The 26,546-nt window shown below is 34.1% G+C and overlaps 1 protein-coding gene across 2 annotated transcripts in view; it reads left to right on the forward strand.

Moving 5' to 3' along the window:
• Atg16 (Autophagy-related 16) overlaps positions 1–26,546 on the forward strand; it is a 134,209-nt gene that overhangs the window by 91,451 nt on the left and 16,212 nt on the right. For both annotated transcript variants that reach the window (XM_089695584.1, XM_089695585.1), the window contains one exon: positions 26,204–26,324. In XM_089695584.1, coding sequence (XP_089551710.1) covers positions 26,204–26,324 — 121 coding nt within the window. The remainder of the gene's footprint in view (positions 1–26,203; positions 26,325–26,546) is intronic.

A 26,546-nucleotide genomic window follows, 5' to 3' on the forward strand; every position in this document is an offset into this window, starting at 1 on the left:
GTCCCATGACCTTTAAGGTATTTGATGCTAGATCTAAGTTTTTGCCATTTAGGTCATCAATTTCTTGTCTTACAAACCTGGGTACTTTCACCGCTATAATAGTTAACGTTAGCTTTTATGATAAGGTTTAATTTGACTTTAAATGATTTAAAGCTATATCATTTTATATATTATCTAAGGGTAGGTCAAACTTTGTTTCCCACAGATGATGTTCGAGTTTATTTTCGTCTTAAACGATTGTTTCACATTTTAGTCATGCGGTCTCATTACGTTAACAGATTTTCATTACCCCATTACATGACTTTGCTGTTGAAAAGGTTAACAACGGTAATGGTTTTGAATTATATCGACATTCTTTGCGAAGTTCTCAGGGCTATTTGCAATTTATTATAATTATTTGTTTATTAATATATATATTACTCATCTACTATTAACCATTCTCCCTAACGTATCCTGAGTTCATGTTTATTTATCTATATATTCTTGTCTTTTGGGTACAATATCATGATAAAAAATACCTTACCAAAAATAGAAATAAGCTTAGCATCTATTCACGTTCAGGCAGAGAGACAAACAACAATCTAAACATAAATATTTATGCTTTCTCTTAAAAAAACTTTTATTTCTTTTGTAGTGCAAATACGGACAAGTTGCAATTTCATTATTTGTATTCCATAGATAAATAAAGAATGCATCTTTAGCGGTAAATGTTCAAAGAAATTTATGAATGAATCAAGAATTGTTTGCATAGTAAATACGCATTCATGTTGTGGTTAATGAATAACTAACTGGTTAGTTTTATCTCAAACACATGAATTTCATAAGAGTTTTTTTTTTTTTTTTTGAAAATTTGCGTCGTAAATATACATTTACAATCGAATAATTTGTTGAATATTTGTGTTTATACACTTACATCTTAAAATAGCATAATCCTGTGTTGCTTTTATTGTTTATTAATACATTACCTACTCATGGTACACTCAAAGCTCGTAGACTTATCTGGAAACATGGAACATGCGACATCCCTTCGATTATTTCATTTTTTTCTCATTGAGAAATGATGCTCATTGAAGACGTTATCAGTCTCCCAGAGATCTCCTGTGAAAATATTGCAACTTTGTGGTGATCCAGAACATACCCCAGTTTAAAGAAGATGTTCCAAGTCCATTTAAGCTAAAACTTTATAAATGTATATCTACAACTCTTAACTCCTTGTAAAATCTAAAATAGACCGTTCTAAACTCTAAAGGAACGAAGAAATATTTTAAGTATGTATTAAATCGAATTATTCGAAAAAGTTTTTTCTATCTGACAGCAAAATTTTACTAGTTTAACAATTTTAACAACCCGTTCATGACTTTCATACATATGTGGTCGGGTAACATCAAAGGACATTCCTTAGACATAAAATTTATTATGAGTATAGTCTACTTAGCGACAGCACCCACACTACGCTATGGAAGCGGAACGACAACGTGACTATTTGGTGTTCCAATGCTTAGGTATATAGCCATGAAGTTGGGTATCCTCTTACATTGTAGTTAGTCTTCCAAACGAGCTGTGAAGCACTTTGGCTTTAGTAATAATTGTTCTTTTGCGTAGTGTTATAATAAATTGTCAACATAGCAACTGATGAGTATGATACGCATGTTAAAATTTACGTATGTTTATAGAAGAATGTAATTTTTCTTTCATACTGAGTTGCATTAATCATAAGGTTTGAGGACGATGTTAATGCTTTGAAAGCAAATCATTTAAATTTATTATATACTTGAATTGCTATTCCAACTTCTACCCATTTCTTAAACCTTTTACACGAAATATAGACTTTTATGATCTATACATAGTATTCCAACAGGTTTTGCCCACACCGGTTCCCGCACTTTGGCCAGTCAATTTCTAGGTTAACTTCATTTTTGGCATTTTACGGCAGCGGTGCCTTTATACTTATTTAACCATCATTGATCGTTGCAGTCACGTACTGAATATAAAAGTTTTATTTCCTATGCTATCCGCCTACATGTTAAATCGTAGATCTACAGCATATTTTATAAGATCCTGAAGTAGGTGTGTGATAGATTACTTAAGGGGCTGACAACACCAAATTGAAGTTATTTGAGCAGTTTTTTAAGAAAAGATATTAATTCTAGCCCATCAAAAAAATATATGTTAATATTCATCATATTTCGAAGAACGTGGACGGACTCGATACATAATTGGACGAAATCGGCTCGATAGAAAATAATTGCAAAGATTGGTCCTAAAATCATAATTAAACGATTCTATGTCTTTATTTTTTTGACGTACGGGTCTGCAATTTAAAACACGAAGTCAACATATTCATACCTGAAACTCTAACGAGTCATATTTCGCATATGACCCACACTTTTCCTTAAATCACATATTTTCTTATTATTTTCTTCTACGACCTGGCCCCGCCAAGTAACAGTGATATTGCGCTATCGTTTGCGCACACTGTCCAATTGTATGGGAATAAAGGAGAGCGCAATCACTGTTAAATTTGCTCTTAACAGCCCCTTAACCTCTCGAAATATAAAAATAGGATAGTTATTAGGGCGTAAATATTGTTAGCCCTTTATAGTAAATGCATATATGACTATTTCTTTAGAAATTCAATTAGGTACCCGTTTCATTAGGTAAATCTATTTGATTATGTTGTAAATAACATTTAATGAAAGAGGTGGTTAAGAGTAGTAATTATATAATAAAATTTAAATCGGAAACATCTAGTGAAACATCCGCTTTAAACTATAATGGAAATTACCTCTTTTAAAAGAAGTTGGACACGAATTCACTTCTTTAATAGTCTTGTAAGAAATAACATGCTCCTATGAAATCGTAGTGAAGGAAAAACTAATTATTCATTTTAATTTAATTATATTAATTGGTGATGAAGTAATGAATGTATATTATATAACGTGTCTATGATAAACATAACTGAATAAATGACTTATCCCATTCTTTACCAACTCACAGTTATTATAGATTATAAGACGGTCGGTTTATAAACGTAAATTAAGAGTCAGAACAGTTGTTATGACGTCACAAATATCAAAGCACATGGTTAGCGGTACGGAAAGGCTCGGCTGGGCGATCGCATCTAGCTCGTGCGCCACTGATCACGGCGCCCGCCGGCGCTCGCGTCGCCGTGACTTATGGCCCCCTCGCGAACTTCGATCGTACGATTGAATAATAATATCCGATTCCTTTACACCGAATTTATGTTAGGAAGTGAACAGTATGTCCCGTATCGGCGGCGAACATCGTGCGCCCCTCAATTCCTAACCGCTCGCTTGTCCCTAGGCGGTGATCCAGACGATAGTTGATAAATAAATTTCGCGTTCCGTTCCCTCTGGACGACGTCGGCGCTGCTTGCGGAGGTGTCCGCCTCGCCCGCAACTCATCGCGTCCAACTGTCTGTCTACGTCACGTTTTGTAGCCGTTGCTACGATTCAATTCAATATTCCGTTCAAATCGACTTGAATTATTCCTACACTATATTTTAGTGCAGCAATCATTTCATCGTAAAATTCACATTAACACATTTGTATTAAAACTGTGCAGATTACACACGCAACAACGGTCATTAGTGTAACTAACCGCCTCTGCTCTCATTTCGGGTATGAAATTAGTTTCTTAAGTGCCCGGATCATTTTCTCCTTTACTTACCAAATTGCCTCGAGTTCAACGCTCGGAAAGATTCGTATTAAATTATGGGTTCACACATCTAGTATTTTCACTTTGGCCCGTAATCGTGACCGCAGTGTCTAATTATCTTTGTTCGATTTATAATGGAATTTGGCTGCGATACTTCGATAGGTTCAAATTATTCTTCAAGTAAATGAGTTCTATCAAATACCTATACCAACCTTTTTCTAGGATAGGTTTTTTGGATTATATATCTAATAGTTACTGTGTAAGAATATGTTTTATTAAACATGGACGCTATTCTCAGAGTAACGGAAATGTAATAATATGCGCATTGCGCATACATGTGTACAAACCTATTAAATAATTATCATAATCTTCACCAGAGACGTTATTACCTATCCATTTGGAACCATACAGGCTTTAATTATCCTTACAGGCAAAAACCTAAGAGCATCGTCTCACACTTATGTGTATTGAGAACAAACCTGAGTAATACGTTCAAAAAACTAGATTCCCATGTGTAATTCGCCTAAGATTACAGAGCTAGGGTACAATTACATTAGTCATGTTTGGCGGCATTGTCCGGAAAGTTCGACGCCAAAGTCACCTCGAGTCTAGTAAGCTTTCATCCTATTGCGGTACCTGACGTCGTTTTTTACACGCAAACACACGTTATACTTTAAAATATCAAATTATTTCCACAATACATCATCATTATGCCGTAACGGTTGTATCAATTAATGTGATTAAATCGAGTAGGTTTCTCGGTCGATCACGTACGATCCAGCTCCCGCGTATTGTGCTCTCACCTGCGACTTTTTTCATTTACATACACTTAGTATCGATACAATTTTTTAAATGCCATTTTTTTATGAAGAAACTTTCACTCCAATTTTCTTACTGACCCTTCAAAACCAGATTTTATATAGTTGCATTCATGTATTGATTCAGTACCATTAAGATTTTATAACAGGAGACAAGACAATCAACTTATTAAAAGGTTTTCCATTTAAACAGTAGCACGCTAACCTACATACGGTTGTTTATATGCTATAGTTGTCACGCAATGTTAAAGTAACTTTACCAGCTTTCTTGACACCGAAGATCACTAAGATCTGCAAAACATCAACACAATAACTCGTTGCACTGGCGGCAGTCAATTCGCAATTTCCTATAATAAATCTCGAGAACCTTATGTTTCAAATAAATTTGCAAATAAATTAGGTACGCTCCTTTTAAACGCGGACGTTTGTGTTGTAGTTAATTAAAGTAACCGTGAGGGGAATGAGGTACAGAAGAGAGCCTCCAGCTACTGCGAATGATAATTACTGACATTCGGTCCACCTAGATCACACCTAGTAGCTAAATGGCGAGCTTTGGAAGTTAAATAACTTTACTGATTTGTACTCACAGTTATTTGTTAACATAATGCACACTTAAAAATATTTAGTTATGAAATACCTACCTAATAATTCTATCATGTTCATTTAATTATTATCCATCCTATTCCTTTATCCATTATTCATCCTATTCTTTCTTTGCATAACAAAATATCATATATCATATCATATGAGGTAAATTATGTTTGAATCTAATCACTTATAAGTATTTATAAAGATGAAAATGTAATTTTTGATGATCAGCGTAAGACAGATTTAACATTTTATATGTATTACACTGATTTGTATCCAATAGGTAGCGATCAATTCTATTCAAAACTTTCAACTTCCTCATGTCGGCTCATGGTTTATTAATATAGACCATAGTTTGTCTACCGTCTGCCATCTACGGCTATATTTATATGTCATCTGAATCGTCTTCTATTTTAGCTACAAACAATATCGTCTGTATACGTTAATATGTCATTCAATAGTTGTTAGAAAATCGGTGAAACGGTACATTATGTACATTTAGTAGATGTCGATGTGATTGCAATATCGGTGGTCATATGTATCACGGAGACATTAGCATTATCAAAAGGGCCGCGAATGTTCAGCTCATATCGGTGAAAACGCGCGAGGGTCGCGGAAGCGCGCGGAGGCGCAGGCTTTGGCCAACTGCGATAACTAAACTGGAAATAGTTGAAATACAATCGCAGGGATACCGAGCCGCGCTGGCACCGGCGCGGGCGCCCGCCCTTCTACGTACGCGCTGGACATTTGTGTTGCCTCATATGTCATGCTACCTTGTACACACTATTAGAGCGAGCGCCCACGAGCAACTTAGTTGCCCGGCAACTATTTTGTCTCTGTCGCTGTCTCCTCGCAAAGTTTTGAACGATGCGCTCACGAAAGCGACAGCAACGCAACTTTTTCTTTAAAATTTTCTTCATTTATCAACATGGATTCCGAAGAAACGGTTGTGGTCTGTGCTCTTGTCCCGCATAGTTCCCATTCCCGTGGGATTTCCGGGATAAAACCTATCCTATGTGTTAATCCAAGTTACTCTCTATATGTGTGCTAAATTTCATTGTAATCGGTTCAGTAGTTTATGCGTGAAAACTGAAAACCATACATACCTACAAACCTTTCCTCTTTATAATATTAGTATAGATATGTAATCGTAATTGTAAAAAGTAAATTAGTTTTTATTTAATACTTTTTAGTGTATTTTTCAACACGAATCAAACGAGCCCAAACTCGATAAAGTTGAGTCAATATATTACTAAGTTCCTATGACCACCTTCCGACTCCATCATCAAATCAGCTCTATGTCATAATAATGTTTCATCGTTATCCAATTTACATGCGTATACAAAATTTCAGCTCAATCGGTTACCTGGAAATGAATCAAAGTTACTTGCTACATTTCAATTAAGTCATCGAGACCAGACAAAAATGCTCATAAAATAAAAACTACTGGGCTTATCCGAATAAAATTTATGGGACCAATTCCACACCATTCCGCATCAAAAAAAAAAAAAGAATCACGTAAACCGGTTCAGAAACCTTGGAGTAATTGGTATACATACATACAAAAAATATACCGGCCGAATTGATAACCTCCTCCTTTTTTTTGAAGTCGGTTAAAACTACTGTGTACGAGAATAAATACGTTGACATAAATACGTATTATCGCTACGCCGGTTACGCGGCAACTGGCCGGCGGCCGCCGACAGGCAACATTTTTGTCGCCGTGCGCGCACTTGCATTGAAACCAATAGATAGGGCGACAGTTGCGTCGCGGGCTTGTCTCCGAACCCGCGGACAAAAAAGTCTCCCGGGAGTTGCGTCGCTACGTACGCGCACTTTCATACTAGCCCATGGCTGGAGAGACAAAATAGTTGCGGAGACAAAATAGTTGCGGAGACAAAGTTGCTCGTGCGCGCTCGCTCTTACTACGCACACAGATAACTTTAGTTATTTCCAGATAAATTCTATACGTATTATATCTTTTCGATAATGTGTAGATGTGTACGATAAACACACTAAATTATACCGCAAGGCGTCATAAATTAAAGCCCATTCTAGGAGCCATGAATATAATTAATACGAGCAAAATCGACTATAAATTACATATAAAGTAGCGGCCACCGGTATTATTACACCTGAAGCTCTCGAAAATGTTGCGGATAAAAATAAAAAGACCACCGCGTAAACATTATTGCATGTGCAGTAGAATTTATTGTATGCGAAATCGATGCATTGAGTATATGTACGAACATAAATATTTAATCTTATTTGAATTACGCTCCTGTAGGCGTAGTCTCGACACATTAGTCGACATCGATCTCGACCGAAATCGGTCGGTAACTAACGATTTTCAGTAACTATAGTATAGACCTAAAAAATTTAGTGTTGTTTTTCCAAGAAATTTACCTTGATATTATGGAATATATAGTAAATTAAAATTAGTTACATAAATTTTTCGCATTATTACAAATACAATTGCATTTGAAAAAAGCACATGTTATGCACAAAAAACATGGCAGTTAATTTAATTTTAATCAAATTCGATATTTTTTTATATCAATCGTTTAATTAATGTTCTATTTATTACATATTCATGGAATCCAAAATTCCATGTATGGCAATCTCCTTATTTACTTTTTTGACATTTGACATCAATCAATCAAAATAATATTTCTATCAAAATAAATATAAATTTTGTGTTTTCAAGAGGATAATTTTTAACTATGTTCTTAAAAATCCTATAAATCTATTGGATAACAAATATCCTAAGAAAATATCAATCTGCGTTATGTTTTTATATAGTTAAAGCTATTAGTTTTAGTTTAGTAATATTTTGTTGTTTGTGAAGTGCAATAAAATTCTAATCAAAAGACTCTAAAAGCTCTACAAGATAATTCTGCTCAATTCGAAGCCTTTCGAGAAATCTTTAAGACATCATAGAAATTGACGGAACTAAAACTAAGGACGGAACGGATAATTTGTATCACTTGTATTTTTAGCTTGTATTATTATATTATATTATGTGCATCATTGTATATTTTATTACAGTTAATAAGCAAAAGATGAATATATGCAATTGATTTAGCGGTTCACGGGTAATTATTTATGTAATAAATATAAATATTTATCTATAAATTTTATAATTTACAGATGAACAAGTTACTAGAATTATGTTGATGAGAGATGATGGTTTTGAGCCAACTACGCTATTATAAACTGTTAAATTAAATTTTTCTAATAATTTTTTTTCTTAATTCGATCGTTTTTTATTTGTATTCATCTGTATAATTTTATTATCCTAGAAGTTCAGAAAGAAATTAATCGAATATGAATGCAATAATTTAGGCTGAATAAATGCAGACAGCAGTACACTACATATTTTAATATTTATTTAATATAATATAAGAGGCTTCTTAACATTTTCAATAAAATTTTGAAACCATCTTAAAAATAAAACATTATTTGTTTATTTTATTTTAATTGCAATAACATTAAATAAGAGAAAACAATATTGCGTTAAATCGTGTAGCATCGGAAGTGTTAAATATCTTTTTTATTATAAAATTATAATAATCTTTAATTTTTCCGACATTATCAACCGTATCTACAAACCCACACAAACCGTAAGGCCCTTCTCCCATTACGATACTTCTAGAATACGATACTCGAGTAGAATACTAGTTAGATATTTGCTCGCTGCCCGATGCTCGCATATTATGCGACTGAAAAATGACTAAATTCATCATTATTGTGCCTCGTTTTTGTAGACGGACGCTATGTCGAGCGATTCCAGTGACGACGTAAAAGTAGGAAGTAGGTACTGGATTCATCCATATATTGAAAGAAACATAAATTGTAATAAGAATTTTTTATCTTTCTACCAAAGAGATACGCGCGAAACGCGACGCAAAAGCGACCAATTAAACTAGTCGCGGACGTGTAGGATACCGGTAGCGTAATGGGAGAAGGGCCTTCGAGATCTTGTCGAGATCAAACGTCGGTATCATAACGATTGACAATGTCAAAGAATAATTTGTTTTGACAATATTCGAATGTGTTGCAAAGAAATGATTTTCCAAATCCATGAAATCTATATTTTATATATTTTTTATATATCTACGGATTTGAAATAATGATGTTATTAATTTAGATAAAAATACATTAATACAAGGCTATTATTATATAAATATTTTGACACATTACGGAAAGTTTTGTGAAGAATAAAAATTATAAACAAATATGTATCCATTGTATACTTCCATCAAATTAGGGAGAGGTATTAAGCGACATCATTTTCATTGCTGAAGACGGGACTATAAATTAGTTGTCGATAATTACCGACTAATGTGTCGAGACTACGCCTCCAGGAGGTACTCTTCGATTATTTTTCAATGTCCCGTCTCTCCTTTGTACCTTCAAATGTGCGACGAGTCCACACTTGACGGCCGCTTAGTTATTAGGATTTATGCACATAGTTATGAGATAAATCTAGTAAAGACAATATACGACTGCAATGCGACTATGAATACAATTAATTTTTTCACGCGGGCCTGCCGGGAGGTCAACGGCCGTGGCTTAAAAAATCGTGTTGTCAACATAACTGAACGCAGGACTCGGTAGAGTAACTGATCTCTCTGAAACGTGCCTTATAATTGCCGAAGTAATAAAAATGTACTGTTGGGAATATATGATTTACATCGAAATGTGATTGATGTTCTTGATGAACGTTGTAAATTTGTTTTAACAGGAAAACGTTATTAAAAAATCAGTTTCCTTAATTTTTTATAACTGTTTTATTGCAGTTATCTTTTTAAGAGCCTTTTATCAATAACTCAACCATTATTATGCAACTTAATTTGTCTAATGTGGCAGATATAACTTTAGCGCCTGAAATACAAGATTCAATATTTGAGTTATTCGTTATTATATGGGTCGCCTAAAATGGCTCAAATTTAGGTATCATACTAGGTACCATATTTATTTCTTGCAAGTAATTACTATACAGCGTAAACATAATTGGCAAGCTATGAAATTATATGTAACTGTTGTTGTGGTTTCTGTAACTGAATTTGACAAAATCATGATAATTTTGTGTTACTTATATTCTCTGTCTATATCGTAATTTAAGAAATTCACCACTAGTTGACCCGACGAACTTCGTACCGTAATTCTGTATAATGGTTTATTTTAATTAATTTCTTCAACTTTTGTTTTGATTTTTGATTCACTATTACCACAGAATACATAATAGTAGCTAAACGCTACAGAACGGACACTCTCCGCCTCCCGCCAAATTTTAACACATACCTCACCCCGCACGATCGTGATTAAAATGGGCCACATTTTTCTGCAAGGACGATACGCAACGAAGATTGACAACAGTAATCAAATTGACTTAAAGTAATTTTATTATTTTGGATTTGTGATTATGGTTTTTCGTAGAAAATGGTTAGATATTGTGCTGTTTACGGATGTATTTCATCAGAAAAATGCGAATTTTTTTACGCTAGTCACAAATGTGCCAACCATAAAGCGTTAACACACACATTTGCAGTGTGACTGTCAAAACGATAATTTTGTATGGAGTGTCCAGGGTGTGCTATTACTACGGAGACAAATTGAATAAATGTCAAAACCGGACAATAGATTTTAACTAATCCTTGTTTACGGTATATTTTTGATAGTTGATGAAAGTATGAGTATGATTTCAAAGGTCATAATATGATGAAGGCATATACCTCGACACATAATAAAATCTTTACAAAAACGCCGTTTACGCATCGCTTGTTCTCTATCCAAATTGCAACTCAGTCAAGTCTATGTTATAAATAACGTGCGTATGAAGTTATTCAACACCGTGGGCTTGCTACGACTCGCACCGGCACACAGGCCGTTACCGTCAGCGACCATTAAGCGACAACTCTTAATTATCAACAGTTACTGCAGACCGCAGTGATACACTAAGCACCTTACCGTAACTGATCAACTGCCTATCTGATACCATTCACGGACAAATGCTGCCTCTAGAACTTTATTGATTCAGCCATTGATATTTGACATTGATTCGAACGATTGATATAATTTGTTTGATCCAATTTTTGCTATCGGTGCAACTTTCATTGAATAAACAGAAGTTCTGTTAGCCAGTGTTTAAATGAAACAGTTATAAAAACCGTATTCAAGTAGCCTTTAATAAATTAAAATACACGGTGTAATTAAAAAGTCTGCGTCTGTAAATAATTAGTTTTTTTTTAATTAACACATTGTTTTCATACGCAGATAGAGTATTGCAGAAATCAGATAGATGTAATGACTTGTATCTTTGGATCTTATTCACATTCCTTCATTAAAAATTAATGGTATTTAATACTGCCTTTAGGAATAAGCTAACAATTAACATTAATTAATGCTTTCGAATTACAGCGCCGCTTTGAGTAATTTATAGCTACATCGATTGATTAATGCAATGCGGACGGCAATAAGTTAGCGTCGTATTCATAAAACTGCGAGGAATTCCAGATTTGATCACGGTACCCCTGCTACTTATATATTCGCGAATATAAATCAATTTAACGTGTACACGTTATGGGGTTTTTGATGAAATTTAAATATTAATGATTACTTTTTATTGTTGCGTGTTTTATCGAATTAATTAATGTTTATCACACCTCGCGTTTAATTTATTTAATGACTAATGATTTGATACCCAAATGCTTGGTATGTAGGTGATTATTCTTTTTATTTTTGTGTTGTACCTACTGTATAAAAAATTATATCTTTTTTCTAATTTATTATTCTAACATCTGTAGAGTATAACTGTTATTTTTAGTAGGTACCTGCGTATATTAATATGATAATGATTATAATTATTGTGTCGATAATATTCTGAATATTATTTTCTATTTCTTAGAGGTAATAGATATTTCCCACTAACAGTTAACATAAAACGATATCGAGAAATGTTAATACGACATTAAATGTAACAGCGTCTCACACGTCACACAGATGTGTCGGTAATTATTTGCAATGGCAGTCGTACATGGAGCTAAAGTGCAAGGCGGCGGAGGGTGAGGCGCGATCTCACACACGATACCGCGGCGCCGGATGCCTCGATAGCGTCGCCGCTCGCCTCGCGCCTCCGCCTGTCCTCTAATTGCGAACACCGTCCTATGAAATATTCCGCGCCCGCAAGCGACCTGCGTGCTTACGCATTGTCTGCCAGGCGATCCTTCCGCCTCCCGCCCTCACGATCGCTATCTGTAACTCCATACGTAGGTAATCTTAATTAGCCGGAAAAACACACTAACCGCAATTATACCAAACGCTAAACTTTTACTGTAAATGCCTCAAGAAGATTGACCTCGATTTATACTTTAATTTCGACGATTTAAGTGCCTTTAAAATCGACATTATTCCAATTTCCTCTTATTTATTGATGAGGTGATTTTTAAGACAAATCCATTTTTATCATTCGAACGGTAAAGGAATGCTATTAATCTCTATATAAAAAGTAGGTGAAACCGGTAAGACGAAATTCTGACAACGGTGAGAAAATAAACAAACCTAACCTAGCTTAACAGCGCCTATGATAATAATAGTTATTGTTTTATTACGTACGTGTTATTTAACTTTATTTGAACAATACATTGTTGCCCAATATGTTCAAAATTTCCTACCAACTGCAATCTTGAGAATGAAGCGAATAATATTTAACTGTATTTTATCACCACCTACGCCATATTGTGTTTATTTTGGTCAAATAAAATGCAAACTAAAAGATAAACTATTCCCATAACAAATACAACCTGTAATAGATAACATGCCAAAGTTTATATCTTGCCTACTAATTTGTATTATTCATATTATAACATATTATTCTTCATTAAATAACGTGACTATGTCATATTTATATGAATATTTTTTATAATTACAATAACAGTAATTGTGTGTTACATAGGTTCTCCACATTAAAGCGTTATATTCTGAAACAGTAACTTTTATATCTAGATTTTACGTTAAAAAATTATCATAACATCTTTCGCGTTCTCGCACGAAGCATTTCTTCTAAGCTCTTTGAATCAGACAAATTGCAACAATACAGCAACTAATATCAAAGGTTTATCTCGCATATTCGTGCGCGGATAATTAGGTGCGTGCGTGCAGCGTTCATGTAGACCACCCATGCAGAACGGACAAGTTCACTGGGCAGATGTCGTTGTCCGCATCCGAACGGACTTCCGATGTTTACCCTACACGTGACTCTGTCATGTCCCTCCCGTGTCGACGAGTCTACAAGTCGCCGGCCAGCGAGACGTTGATTAATCGCTCATAGTGCAACGAAGGTCACTAGCCATCATGATTAAGCGGCGTATCCTTCGCGAACGAAAAAAACACTCATTATAAACAGTTACATCGGTTAAGGTACAGGCGTGGTCGTCCATTTTACGCGACAAAAACCTATGATGAATTACCGACATGGTCTTAGTTTTGACGTGGGTATTTGTAATAGGTGATTGGACTTATAAATCAGTACGGATTTTTCTTATCGGTCAAGCAGGTTCTTTAATCAATGTTTCTTTTCCTTAACTTGCATAAGTGCAGGGTTTTTTATTAGATTTAGGGCCGATTTTTCAATGCTTGGATAAAACTTATTCGTCGAATAATGTATAAAATGCCATTTTAAAAACTTATTCTAATTGCCCGTATTTGACAGTTTACGTGACATTTTAATATTAACGTGAAATACTTTATTGGACGGATAAGTTTTATCCAAGCATTGAAAAATCGGCCCTTACAGATATAGCATGATTAATATAATAAAATGTCGTTTATTTTACTGCGATAAATAGAACGGAATAAAACAATTGATCTATTATTATTATTATGGTCTATAAAATTATAAAAATAATTCTGGGCTCTCATTTTACCGTTAAATTTCTATTAACGGTTAATTTTCATTTTATTTATATGAATAATATGAGAATTTTTCGCATAAAAGCTTTTAGCTTGTCCCCACATTATTATACTGATAAGAATATTTTAAATGCAAATGCTTAATTAATTATTTAAATGTAATTAATTAGTATACAATATAAATATATAAATAACACATAATAAAAACTAAAGTTACATGTACAAAACATAGTATACCTAACGGACTTTTTTACGGTAGACTAACTTGACAAGAAAAGTATTGTCCGTCATATATCAAACATAACAGACCCGTAATAGTGAGACTAAAAGTAATTGTTTACCAAAGCGCCCACATGTTTACGACTGTCTCTTAGTTAATGATTGCCGCTTCAACGAAACTTGAATATTTATTCGGAACGACTATTCAAATAAAGTATAATCTTAATTGATTTATTTATTCCTCTTTTAGCATAAGCGCGATCTTTATTCTCCTATCTATATTGACTGATAGGTGACAGATATCACTTTTGACTTTAATTGCCTTTAAAGTATTTTAAGATAGCATGATGTAGCTTCCTATTAGCGAAGATGTTTTAGTAGTTGTAGATTTAAGGAAACGAGTGTAGTTTCGCTTCAGATACACATTTCTTCTTTTGTTCGGGCGTTAGACTCGACGTGTGTACGACGTCTAACAATTATATTGCTGTTGAACGTAGCTCTTCCCACGATTGTATCGTCAAAGGGTACAGTTTGCACAGATTTATGTTTATCTATACCATGTTACGGTGGTGTCACTGCGGCTTTATAGCTTTTCTTGTATACTTGAGTGTACTAAAACTAAATATATTGGATACTTTGCGTCTTTTTTACAACAGTAGAAACAAGAGGATATTTTCTTTTTTCTCGTGTATTCCAAGATACGCATGCAACTTGTTGATACGTGACATTACTATTACTAGTGTGAATGCTGCTGCTAGAATTAATACTTTGTTCTTTAGATCAAATCATGTACAGTAAATACAAAAAACAAGTAAGTATGTCATCTTATCAATACTGTTATGAAAATATTGACTGTGTATCGAAATAGAATAACGTTAAACTGTGAAGATGATGTACATATATAAATTTTGATTAAATTTAAAGAATAAATGCTAGTGTTGATTTTGATGAAATATTTCACCTGCTTAATAATTATATTTACTATGAACAAACTTTACTAACTGTAAAGCCAATAAACAATATATTTCTATTAACAACTCCGTCAAGTTAAATTACTTAAATCTTTATTTGTCACAAGCAACGGGTGTGTCTATGAATCAGCATAGGTCACGTCGCCAGTTGAACGTACCCAAGCAAACATTTACGCTGTGCACACGTTGAGTGCTCGTAGGTACGGGTGCGAAATTTGGCATGTGATCGCGCCGCTGATGCCGTGCCATGGTTCCCGGTTCTGCACCGGTAATTTGATGTACGGAGGCAGATGGCCCCACGCTGATACCGACTTGCGCAATACCTTCCGCGCTCGCCAACTCCGAAACATTCTAAACAAGAAAACGCCTCTATCAATTACACGTAGACGCACAAAAACAACATTCGTGCAGCAACACATTTATCAGTTTGAAACCAAACTTATAATATTCATAATTGTAGACGTAATGGAAGATGATTATGCTGTTATTCAGCTCTAAATATTCACTGATCTTGTAGCGTTTATGTACAGTTTTTTCGCGTTACTAATTTATCATGGTGATACGTAAAAATCTTTATTTGACCGTACATCTCCTCATTATATAATTAAATGTCACATTATTATCATTATTACCAGACGGTAAGCACATGTAAATTGCTGGCAAGAATTTATTTATGAAAATATGTGGGTAAAAATAAATAACAATATACATTTTACGAACATGATTATTAACCGTAATTTTAGTGAAATGGTGGTAATGCTGGGAAAATGCATTTTTAACATAAATTCGCTCACAGCAACCAGAGTTAATTTGCATGTTGTTCCAGTTAAGCTTCGATCGAGATAGCGTTAACGATTCATATCTGAACACACATCAACCACCTGACGTATCGGGCTTATCACACATCAAATTTTTTAAGACCTCGTTTACTCGAACTGCCCTAGAAACGAATACTCTGCATTCAAGTTGCAGTTTCATTGACACATTTATCTTAATTTAAGTGCTACGCTTTTTCGTATGCAAATTTAATATGTAAAAGTTGGTGGTATAAATAAAAACGAGTAGTAAATGATACGTGAGATACAAAGATGTGGCTACTTGTACTCGAATTATATTATAATTAAGTCGACGGAATTACCTTATTTTTTAAATTTTTAGAATAAACATAAACAATTTACTTAATTTAAAATCTGAATTCTCCTTTCAAAAATATAGAAAGCAGAGGATTGAGGAATGCATGTAGAGATTTTAACTAAAAGAGCAATTTAGGTAATTTTATGGTTGCTTTTGAAATTGACTAAGTCCGTTGTGGAAACAGCGCAGCAAATGATCCTTTGTTCGTTACACTTTACCTACACTGTAACCAAAACCACTTGCGGAACATTTCGCACCCACTTCTAAATGTAATGGTCATGCCTCCAAGAATACGCCCGGGACCATTACTGATTTAACGATATTTGCGCTAGCACAACAAGACTGACAGCACCCAGGCTGTGATAGCTCTCAATCTGCACACCGCTTTAGATTTTGTATGCCGACCGCATTACAGCTTTATTCACTCCCACAGTAAATAAACAGGCACTTCCCGTTTCTCGACACGCTCCTTTTGAACGCCGAAAAAGTTCACTACTTTCACTTAAAGAGACAATTTAGCACGAATTTGAATCCCACTCGAACTTTCTCATGTTGAAAACGTATAATTTAGTGAATGGCCCATTAAAAAATCGACTGAACAAACTTTAGCAAACAATCGAAGGTTATCGTTTTTCTGTCTGCGCAGAACCATTGATCTTCACCGATTACTGCGGATAATTGTGATAATGATAATGCATAAAAGTTACTTTTACTAGCGTTGCTAAAAATTGAAAGCATTTCAGGTATTGTTTATTGTTGTAGGCCATTTACAATGGTGACTTAAATAGTTGCTGTGAACGGGAACGTTGTTAACAATATTTTTATGTACGTCCATTCGAAAGAAAAAGCATTTCCTGATTGTTGCAATAGGTACTTGTTTATTTTATTCGATGCTCCGCCGTATGCTATTTGTTGGAGCAAGGAATTCGCAATCTTCGTGTATTGCAACGGCTCGTAAAAGACTATTGAATTATGGAATAGCTTTTTATTTGCTCTTATAAATCCACGTGTGGGTTCCGTTTAAACGTACTTATATGTGCCATAAATATAATTGCAACGTTTGTAAATTGTAATGCTTGATGAACTCATAATTGCTGGCCTTCAATAAATTTAGACCCAAGATACTCAGAACATGGACTTTTTCCTTTACACACTTGCATGCATGAAAAACTATAATTTAGATGTAAAAGATGGCAAAAGAAATAAAGACATTATTTATAGTAATCAAATATATTAGCGCGACTAATACAGCAAACTTTACTGAGCCGCTCTATCAATTTACTTAGCATAGCCTGATATCGCCATTATAAGCACATTAGAGATGGTGTCGGCACGCCACAAAAGCATTACTAGCATCTGTAACACGGTCACATCGATTCTTGACCGCCCAATTTTGTTTTTACCGCATTCTTTTATTCTTGCTCGAACAATTTCCAACGAGCGTGCGAAATGTATTACGTTCTTAGCCGTTCGTACGTAGGCTTTAATTTCACGTGTTACGTTTGCTTGCAGTAATTGAAAGAACTGTTTTAAAATCTAAACACGTGTAATTGAAATGGTTTTATGTATTTTTTATGACGAGTTGTTAGACGTCTTTTTAATGGGTACAAGTTTCACACGTATTTCGACAGTACGATGTTTTGTATCTCTAATCTGATAATGGGGATTATGCATTTTGGACAACAACGGTGTTTTTGTTCTAGTTTCTGCTGGACGTTTCAATTTTTTAGTTTCAAATCGTACGCATAATAAGTCAAGTGCTGCAAAGTAAATTTTTTGTACAACTTTTTACGTATATGAAAATTGTTTACTTCGTGAGTGAGATTCTACGATATTTGAGTAAAATGACCTACGGGAACGTTTTCCTTGCCACTTATTCTCCTACGATTCCTACTATTTTAGTCGTATTTTACATCTATGTTTAAATGCAAAGCCCAATTAACATAACCACGATTTTCACGACTTCGATTTATTTCACTTTGGTCAATTAGATATAGTTTAATTTATCGTGAAGTAGATTCCATTCTATACTAAATAAATTGAAATTCCGAGTTTGTATTGCAGTGTAAAATACTTACGATACGAGTGCCTTTTTATTCTTGCAAATAATTGTAGTCAAGATTGCATTGTTTTGTATCCAATAAACCATATATAACTAACTGTCTTATTGTCGCATCTATACAAGTAAATAGTGGAGATTGTGCTTCTGAGTAGAGAGTTGTTTTCAGTAATTATTTTGCGGTGGCAGTCCATATAAACCGCAGTTCTATGCGGAAAGAGCGATAAAGATAAAGCACGGCGCATATGTAAAGTCTGAGTTTGCTACACGACGCATTTCGTTAATTGACTAACCGTACATTACGTTGCATTCAACGGTAAACATGTTCGTTCAATCATTATTCATTTCATTAAAATATATATTATAACTCGGACAGGGCGCCACTCAAAACAACTCTCTCGTCTTATAATTAATGGGTGTAATCTAATTAAAGCCCGATTTATTAAACGTTTACATCTTAATAATTTAGGGTCTGATATACATTTATTACTTCAACCTGTGGGTGCTTACATTTTATCTTATCGCTTGAATTATAAAATAAACATACTTTACCGCGGAAACTGCTACTTAAAATGTACTTTTGTGTTAAATAAAATTTATTCCTTCATTTAAAGTCGAGGATCGTAAACATGAAACAAAATTACTTTATAAGCAATTAGTCTGTTTGATAACTTTCCGTTATAATAAAGTTATTAAATCTGATATTATAAAATTAGGTGTAATAAAATGAAATGGGTTAATGACGGGTATAGATATCTACCGCTTCAGTCGCTTCTGAGTATCCAATAAATGTTAAAACGCATCCCACTCCACAAACATCTCACGTCTGTAACTGTAACGGTTTTGTATTTACACGAACGTTACTATAAAATGTAATTTATTCGTCTACGGTGGAGTAATTTATGTTAAACCTCTTACAAAACGCGTCGGTTACCGCATATTAATTGCTGTTATTCACACGTAATTGTCCACTCTCGCTAATTATGTTATAAGAAGGAGGCGAGAAAAATATTAATGAAAACAACGAACTGTTACAGACGGTGTTAACTAATGCGTTATTATGTATGCGTGCAAGTGAATATACGGGTCACGATCACGAATACTTTGCAAACGAGTCCATTAACATAAATAGAAGATTTATTCCGTGTGTAAGGGGCGACACTATCACGCGATTAATTAACAAATTAAATGTGAGAAATTCTAGAGAAACTGGGATAAAACTGGTGCGTTTTTCCGTCGTCGATTCATTCCCGTACCATTGTTTTCAATCTCAGTTCGCATCGATCATTTTGTGCACATGCGATCGTTAAATCTTTAATTAGTAAGTCTTTTTCTCTTTTTTCTTTTCGAGTGAAAAAGTGTCAATTGATACACAATGATACAAAGATACAATTTAATTTGAGTTTAGTGAAAAATAATGACTAAAACAGACGCTCACGTGTCACATCAATTAATCATCTCCATTGGTTCAATATAAAAATTTATGAAAAATATGAGAAGGGTTGTTTCTCGATATTGTAAAAAATATCAAAGCTAATTATTTCGAGTACCTACATTTGCAACTTTCTCACGGGCAAATGAGACATGTAAATGATACATTCAAAATGATAAAGGTCTAAAACATTTAAGTCAACCCTACAGACTTTCTCTAAATTGTAAGAACGTACAATAAAACAAAGGAGAAATTTTATAGTTGTACTCAAATAACAAGTAAACTATTCAACTCTGTCTGTATTTGTTTGTCAGACAGCAAGGTTGTATCGTTGCGGACATGCATATTTCAGCTTTCTATACGTTTTAAATTACCGTCTTCAAAAGCTATAACTAGAATTATCAATACCGTTTCAAACATTACTATTTCAGTAGCAGTAAAGATAATTCGATATGATAAATGCAATATTAGCACAGTTCATTTTATTTGATTTTGAGTGCGATTTGCGCAAATCTTAACGCGAGCAGTAACTGTATATAGTACGGATTATTTTAAGAGGCTAGTATATAAAAGTTATCTGCGACATTAATATGGCAATGTCAGTTAATTCTGGTCGTAGTGGGCATGTGCGCTTGAGACACAGCAATATTAACATGGAGTGCACAGAGGGTCACGGACCGAAGACCGCACAGCGCACACGGTATGCAAAGAGCTTAATCCTTTAACCGTACGCATGACAAGCGCAACTTATGATTCTTGACCCAGCAAACAAATGGATGACAACACAAACATATTACCTTCGTTGATAATTACGAACGCACCGTGTTGTTTTATCAAACTGGTTGCGATATTCCGAGTTCACTTCTGTGGGTCAGATGTACAATATTCCTAATAAATTCTTGAACGGGATTCTAAATTATTGTTAAACTCTATTATTAAATATAAATTAATTCGGCGCTACACAATTTAGCTTAATTGCCTCGGCGTTGATGATTGCATCGATGGTCAATAACCTTATATGAAAAATGTTCTTTTGGCGCTTAGTCTTGTTGGCAGTTTCCTTTTTGTTATTTTACAGAGACAATGCGTAATAAAATAGAGCAAAGACCGGACGCGTTTTACTAAGCAAACATCGCAAGGCGTTAATGGGAACATAGTGTAGATATAAAATGATTCATCAAATTGTACTGTAGACTATAAAGAAAATAAAACCACGTCCAGAGATAATGCGAATAATATAAAGGATATTCTCACGGCGCGCAACGACCTCAAATTTTCTTCTTTATCGTTTAAAATCATGCATCTCGCTGGTTCCATGAGCAAATTAACATCCGTTTAATTGGCCAATTCTAAGATAAGCTGCAAATTTGTTTAGTTTAGAGTTACTATTTTACCAGTGGGTAAATGACCTAGTAAGATATAAAATGAAGTTTAAATAAAGGAAAAGTACACTATGGTGTTTCTTATGGTATTGTTTCTTTATAAATATAATATTTGACTGTCATTTGAATAGAGTTTTCATACTTTTGGAAAAGACTATAGAATCATCCACGTATAATAGTTGTTTTATAAGACACTAGATTTCCGCCCGCGGCTTCGCCCGCGTTTGCAAAGGAAAACCCGCATAGTTCTCGTTCCCGTGGGATTTCCGGGATAAAAACTATCCTATGTGTTAATCCAAGTTACCCTCTATATGTGTGCTAAATTTCATTGTAATCGGTTCAGTAGTTATTACGTGAAAGAGTAACAAACATCCATACATCCATACAAACTTTCGCCTTTATAATATACATATATGTATTAGATATTAGATATTAGATAGCAAGCTTTACATATTTCTAAACGTTCCCAAAACGGTTTATAAACGAACATTAATATTAAACTAATAATTATATCTCATTTCCTATGTCGGATGCACTTCCTTGATACATCAGTGCACAATTACTCGTGTCTCCGGGCATCTTATCACATTTTGAAATAACTGTAGACGGCCTTCAAGTATCAACGCTTGCACCAAATTATACCATGATGATTGCAATGATATAATATAATGAAGTTTTTGTTTATAGCTTTTACATTTCCAGTAAAATAAAATTAAAATCCAAAACAGGACAACCTGTTAATGAAACCATTACAGATCAGCCTTAATTTAAGCAACATTAATGTAACTGTATAAAAACTGTAAATTATTTCGTATATGCACAAGTGGAGTAATGCAAAAAAATTTGATAAATTTTGATTTAATCACTGTCGTTATATTGTATGGACGTAAAAAAAATTATAAATGCAAGAAACGACACTTTATTATCTGATTGTAAATATTCGCAAATATGTGAAAAATATTACAATTTCTATATTAATTGGTGAGATGGAAAAGTCGCACAATAACACCAAATTTATTTTAAGGGTTAAAAGGGACAAGATGCAAGAGCGGCCTCATCATAAAGTCCAATTTGTTTTTATATTGCCACGTGAACTATAGCTGTTATTCTAATTAAGTTATGACATGGTGTAGGCTTTGTTTTCATTTTCGACAGCCTTTTAACATACCGTTAACACTTTTTTGCGTTACATTTATCGACGTATCTCAATTAAGAGTTAATTAGTAGCGGAAGTGAGATAGCACTCAATATAATCGCATATGATAGAAACCTGTTACGAGTGATAAGAACACGGCAGTACTAAGGATGAATGGCAATATAAAAGGAAACAGTTCGTTTCATAAGGTTGTCTACCTTTGTCTCCATTAGCCTTAGTCAAAATCATACCCATTGCATATGACTTTGCAAATTTTTCGAATTAACATGCGCTTTCACTATTCAAAATTACGATATCGTTTTTATTTTTTTATTTGATGTAGATACGTTTTATATTCCTCGATCAAATTTTTCGACTAAATATCAATAAAAATTCAAATTAAGGCCAAATAGGCCACTCTACGTAATGTTTTATTCAACCGTTTATGTCTCTGACCCTGTTTTGGGCATAGCACAAATTACCTAAATCTCAGATATTAACCTCTACAAATGTCGTGGAAACATTTGTGATGAGACAATAGAATGAGCCTACCATTTTTGGTCGATCTCGTGAAATCGACCACACTTACAATATGTTTAAACATTTCGAATGCCTTTAATTGTGGAGGCAAAGTAATAAGTTGTGTAGTTCTGGTCAACGCCGCACAGCTGGAATCGCTAATGAGCGAGTGCAATTCAAATCGCCCGATTTATAAGGAATGAGTTATTTCGCTGGAAGCACGTAGGATATTTATATATTCTAAACAACCACTCAGATATTCAAATCCATAGTGGCGAGATAAGTGTAGCGAATTTCTGATATGCGCTCCGAGACCCTCGAGCAGTTGTGCTCATAGAGTTAATCTCGACTCTCATGTAAAGACATTCATTAGGACAAATCGTGTTCATTTATTCAATTACACTTCATCGGATAAAGATACTTTTCTAGCGAAGAATCGCAATCATCTACAATTTCAGACTTGATAATGTAATATTTATTTCATGAAAATATTACAATTAGATCTATGCTTTATGATCGTATTAAAAATAACTGTTACATACTTTACAATTACTAGTTTCTTTGATTGCGCGTATTATATTTGTTCGATGCATTGTGTCCTGCGGTTGGTATGAAAGGGACTCTAACTTAGCTGTAGGCTTAGCAAGTAATCCCTTTCATTCTCTATAGAATATGCGCATATCATAAATAGTAATTAAGGGAGGCGAGTTCTTATATTAAGACCTTATAAATGACTGCGGTAATTTGATTTTAATAACTGGATCCGATTCCTGCATCTCCATTAAGAATATAAGTGTCTACAGTTTAACACCTTATCTTTGTTCATAAATACGATTTCTCTTCTCCATCATTGAAAACAAATTAACAAACATGTAATTGAATGGTTTCTTTTTACTTTTCTTTTATATATATAGAATAGCATTAAGAAGACCTTGTTAGTGTCGATACATAAAATATATTAAATCCATTTAGAGATATGTAATGTGTATAATACAAAATTAAAAACTTATACATTTTGCGCTGTTTCCTTTTAAATCTTCCAATTATTGCAATTAATAGAACATTTAAGCGATAAACCATGTTGCTTAGTGACATTGATATAATTCGAGTATTGTAACATTTAATTGGCGACCTATAGTAATGCATAAATCTTGATGAACTTGTCCTGATTGAACAGGCGCATTAAGCTGAAAGTTTATAAGACTGCTGAAACTCGTGATGCGATGTACAAACCAAATGTAGTTACTCTTAATTAGCCGTTATACTATAAATTTTAAAAGCGAACGATAAGGTCCCGTTGGCCTCTCGCTGAAACGGAGCTGGTTGGCTAATGGCGGTGCGAATGCCTTTAATTAATCCCCCTCTGGCGAAACATATTCCGCAGCATAGATTCGGGTGGGGTTATTAGCTGCGTCTCACGCGACATTGGGATCACATGTCTATACAATACTTAGCTAAACATCCCTCGTTCTCATCCATCATTCTATGCGTTCTATAAATAAACACACATCATACATTACTCTTTAATAAGATAATGATATAAGATAATTGAGGCTTATTGATCTTACACAATACAAGCCGGGCATACCTGTTATCCTTTACAATTTAACAAGCCATTTAAAATTGTCATCATTCGAGTTTCCACGAAACATGTTTTTATTTTACCTAAGTTGATTATTAATGTCCCTTTAATTATGTAGCGGTATAAGAAAAAATGAACAGTTACAACTTCTATGGCGATGTAATATCAATTAAATCAAAAAAGGATTGTGCACAGCCGCCGTTCCAAGAATACGACATAATACATTGCTAAATAAGGGATAGATGATTTCTAATATTGAAAAAGATAATGCGTTCGACTCGCCCGTTCTATTTGCGGACACGAAGATTGCTATCGAGGTTAATAGTTGAACAAAATACCGAACTTATGCAAACATTACGCTTAGCATCCGAGTGCAGATCGATGTTTGCAGTTCGGTCTTCGATCACTTGCCTTTGTTTATGTTACTGTTCTTTGTACATAAATGGAATGAGCCTTGTCGACACGTTCAGACGATAACGGAGTGTTTTGTCTGTAATTAAGAACGAGTGGGGGTCAGACGTTCGGAAACCGCTGGGACTAAAACTTATGGTGACGTTTCTAGACTACTCTACTTACTATTGTTCAATTAAAACCTGAACGTTTCGTTTTCCTCTCATAAAAATCCAATATTATTGTTGATTTTGCAAACAAACCGTAAAATCATTCGACGAGAATGTTTATGGGTGAGCTGAAGGGATTATTATTGCGCATTAACTGGATAATTAATGAGCTTTTTCTATGTAAATAAGCTTGCAGCAAATCTGTTCGTGAGACGTCAGTATAGCACGGGCCGGGGCCAGTTGTGGGATCACGAAGCCGTAAACATTGGACAATAATAATCATTGGTCGCAATGCATGCGCGGCACACTGCACCCGTGCTAATGGCTAATGGCGGTTCCTATTGCTCTTTATTATCTGTTATACTAATCTGAAAATTAGTACCGTATTCTGAATAATAAGTTTATTTCCTTTATTCAAGAATATGTTATTTCTCTATAAGTTTACAAGTATGTTTTTTATATCAATGTTTCCGAAATAAAATTATTACCATTTAACTCACAATATACTATAGATTTATCAAGAATTAAGAGTACTTACTTTCCTGTTTAATTTTGTATTTTATAAAATTATATAGAGATGAAAATTATGATAAATGTGATGGCTACAATTTTAAAAGAATGTGTAAATAATGGGAATGGAGTTCTTACGATAAAAATAAAATTCTGGGTCAACATCTTCCTTATCTGATGTTTCGGTTCGTTGTTAATCACTTAATCATTTACAACGGAAATATTTCTCTATGCAGATTATTTTAAATTCATTAATTAAATGTTCTGGCTTTGAAAAAATATATTTTTGATACTTTTTACTTATCATTTAATAGTCATTATAAAATTGGAACAATAGTTACTATATAGCGGGAAAAATTACATATTGTTCTTATATTAATTTATGATCTTCACGATTTTATTTTCCAGTAATTCACTTTTTGCTATCGTGGTTATATAATAGAAGCATAGAATTTTATTATTTTCTTAATGTAGATATCAATAACAATGCTCGACAAAAAATATATTCCAACTATTTGTCGCATACGATGCAGGCAGCTAAGTGTCGATAAATGTTTCCCGTTAAGAGCAAATATTTCTCTGCGGGTTAATTGTGACGTATTGTGTGTGGAACCATAGCTTTCACGAGGGAACCATAGAGCCAGGGATGTGAATGTGAAACCTTTAAACGTTTATTTACCAGCGCTAAACTTCCTTGTTGCAGCACACACTCACCGGGCACAGTGGTAAAGTAATGGCTGCTAAATTCCTCGGAGAGCCCACTAAAGTGATCACGGGCAGCCACGATAGAACACTTAAAATATGGGATCTCAGGAGTAGAATGTGTAAGAGCACTCTGTTTTATGGATAACAATTATTTTCTAATGCGCAATCAATTCTTAATGATTCGTTTGATACACTTCTGGTACTCTGTTTCTTACAATGAAGGTGTTGAAGAAATTTAAACTAATTTTAAGTTGTTTGAGAGCACTTATTTAGTTTGAATGCTTTCTTACATTGTCAATTTAACGATGCAAAATACTTACCTAATAGCTGTATAAAAAAGA

The sequence above is a fragment of the Colias philodice genome, chromosome 5 (assembly GCF_061535455.1).
Source record: "Colias philodice isolate Cphi_HAF_F1 chromosome 5, ilColPhil1 Martin Lab GWU primary, whole genome shotgun sequence".
NCBI lineage: Eukaryota > Metazoa > Arthropoda > Insecta > Lepidoptera > Pieridae > Colias > Colias philodice.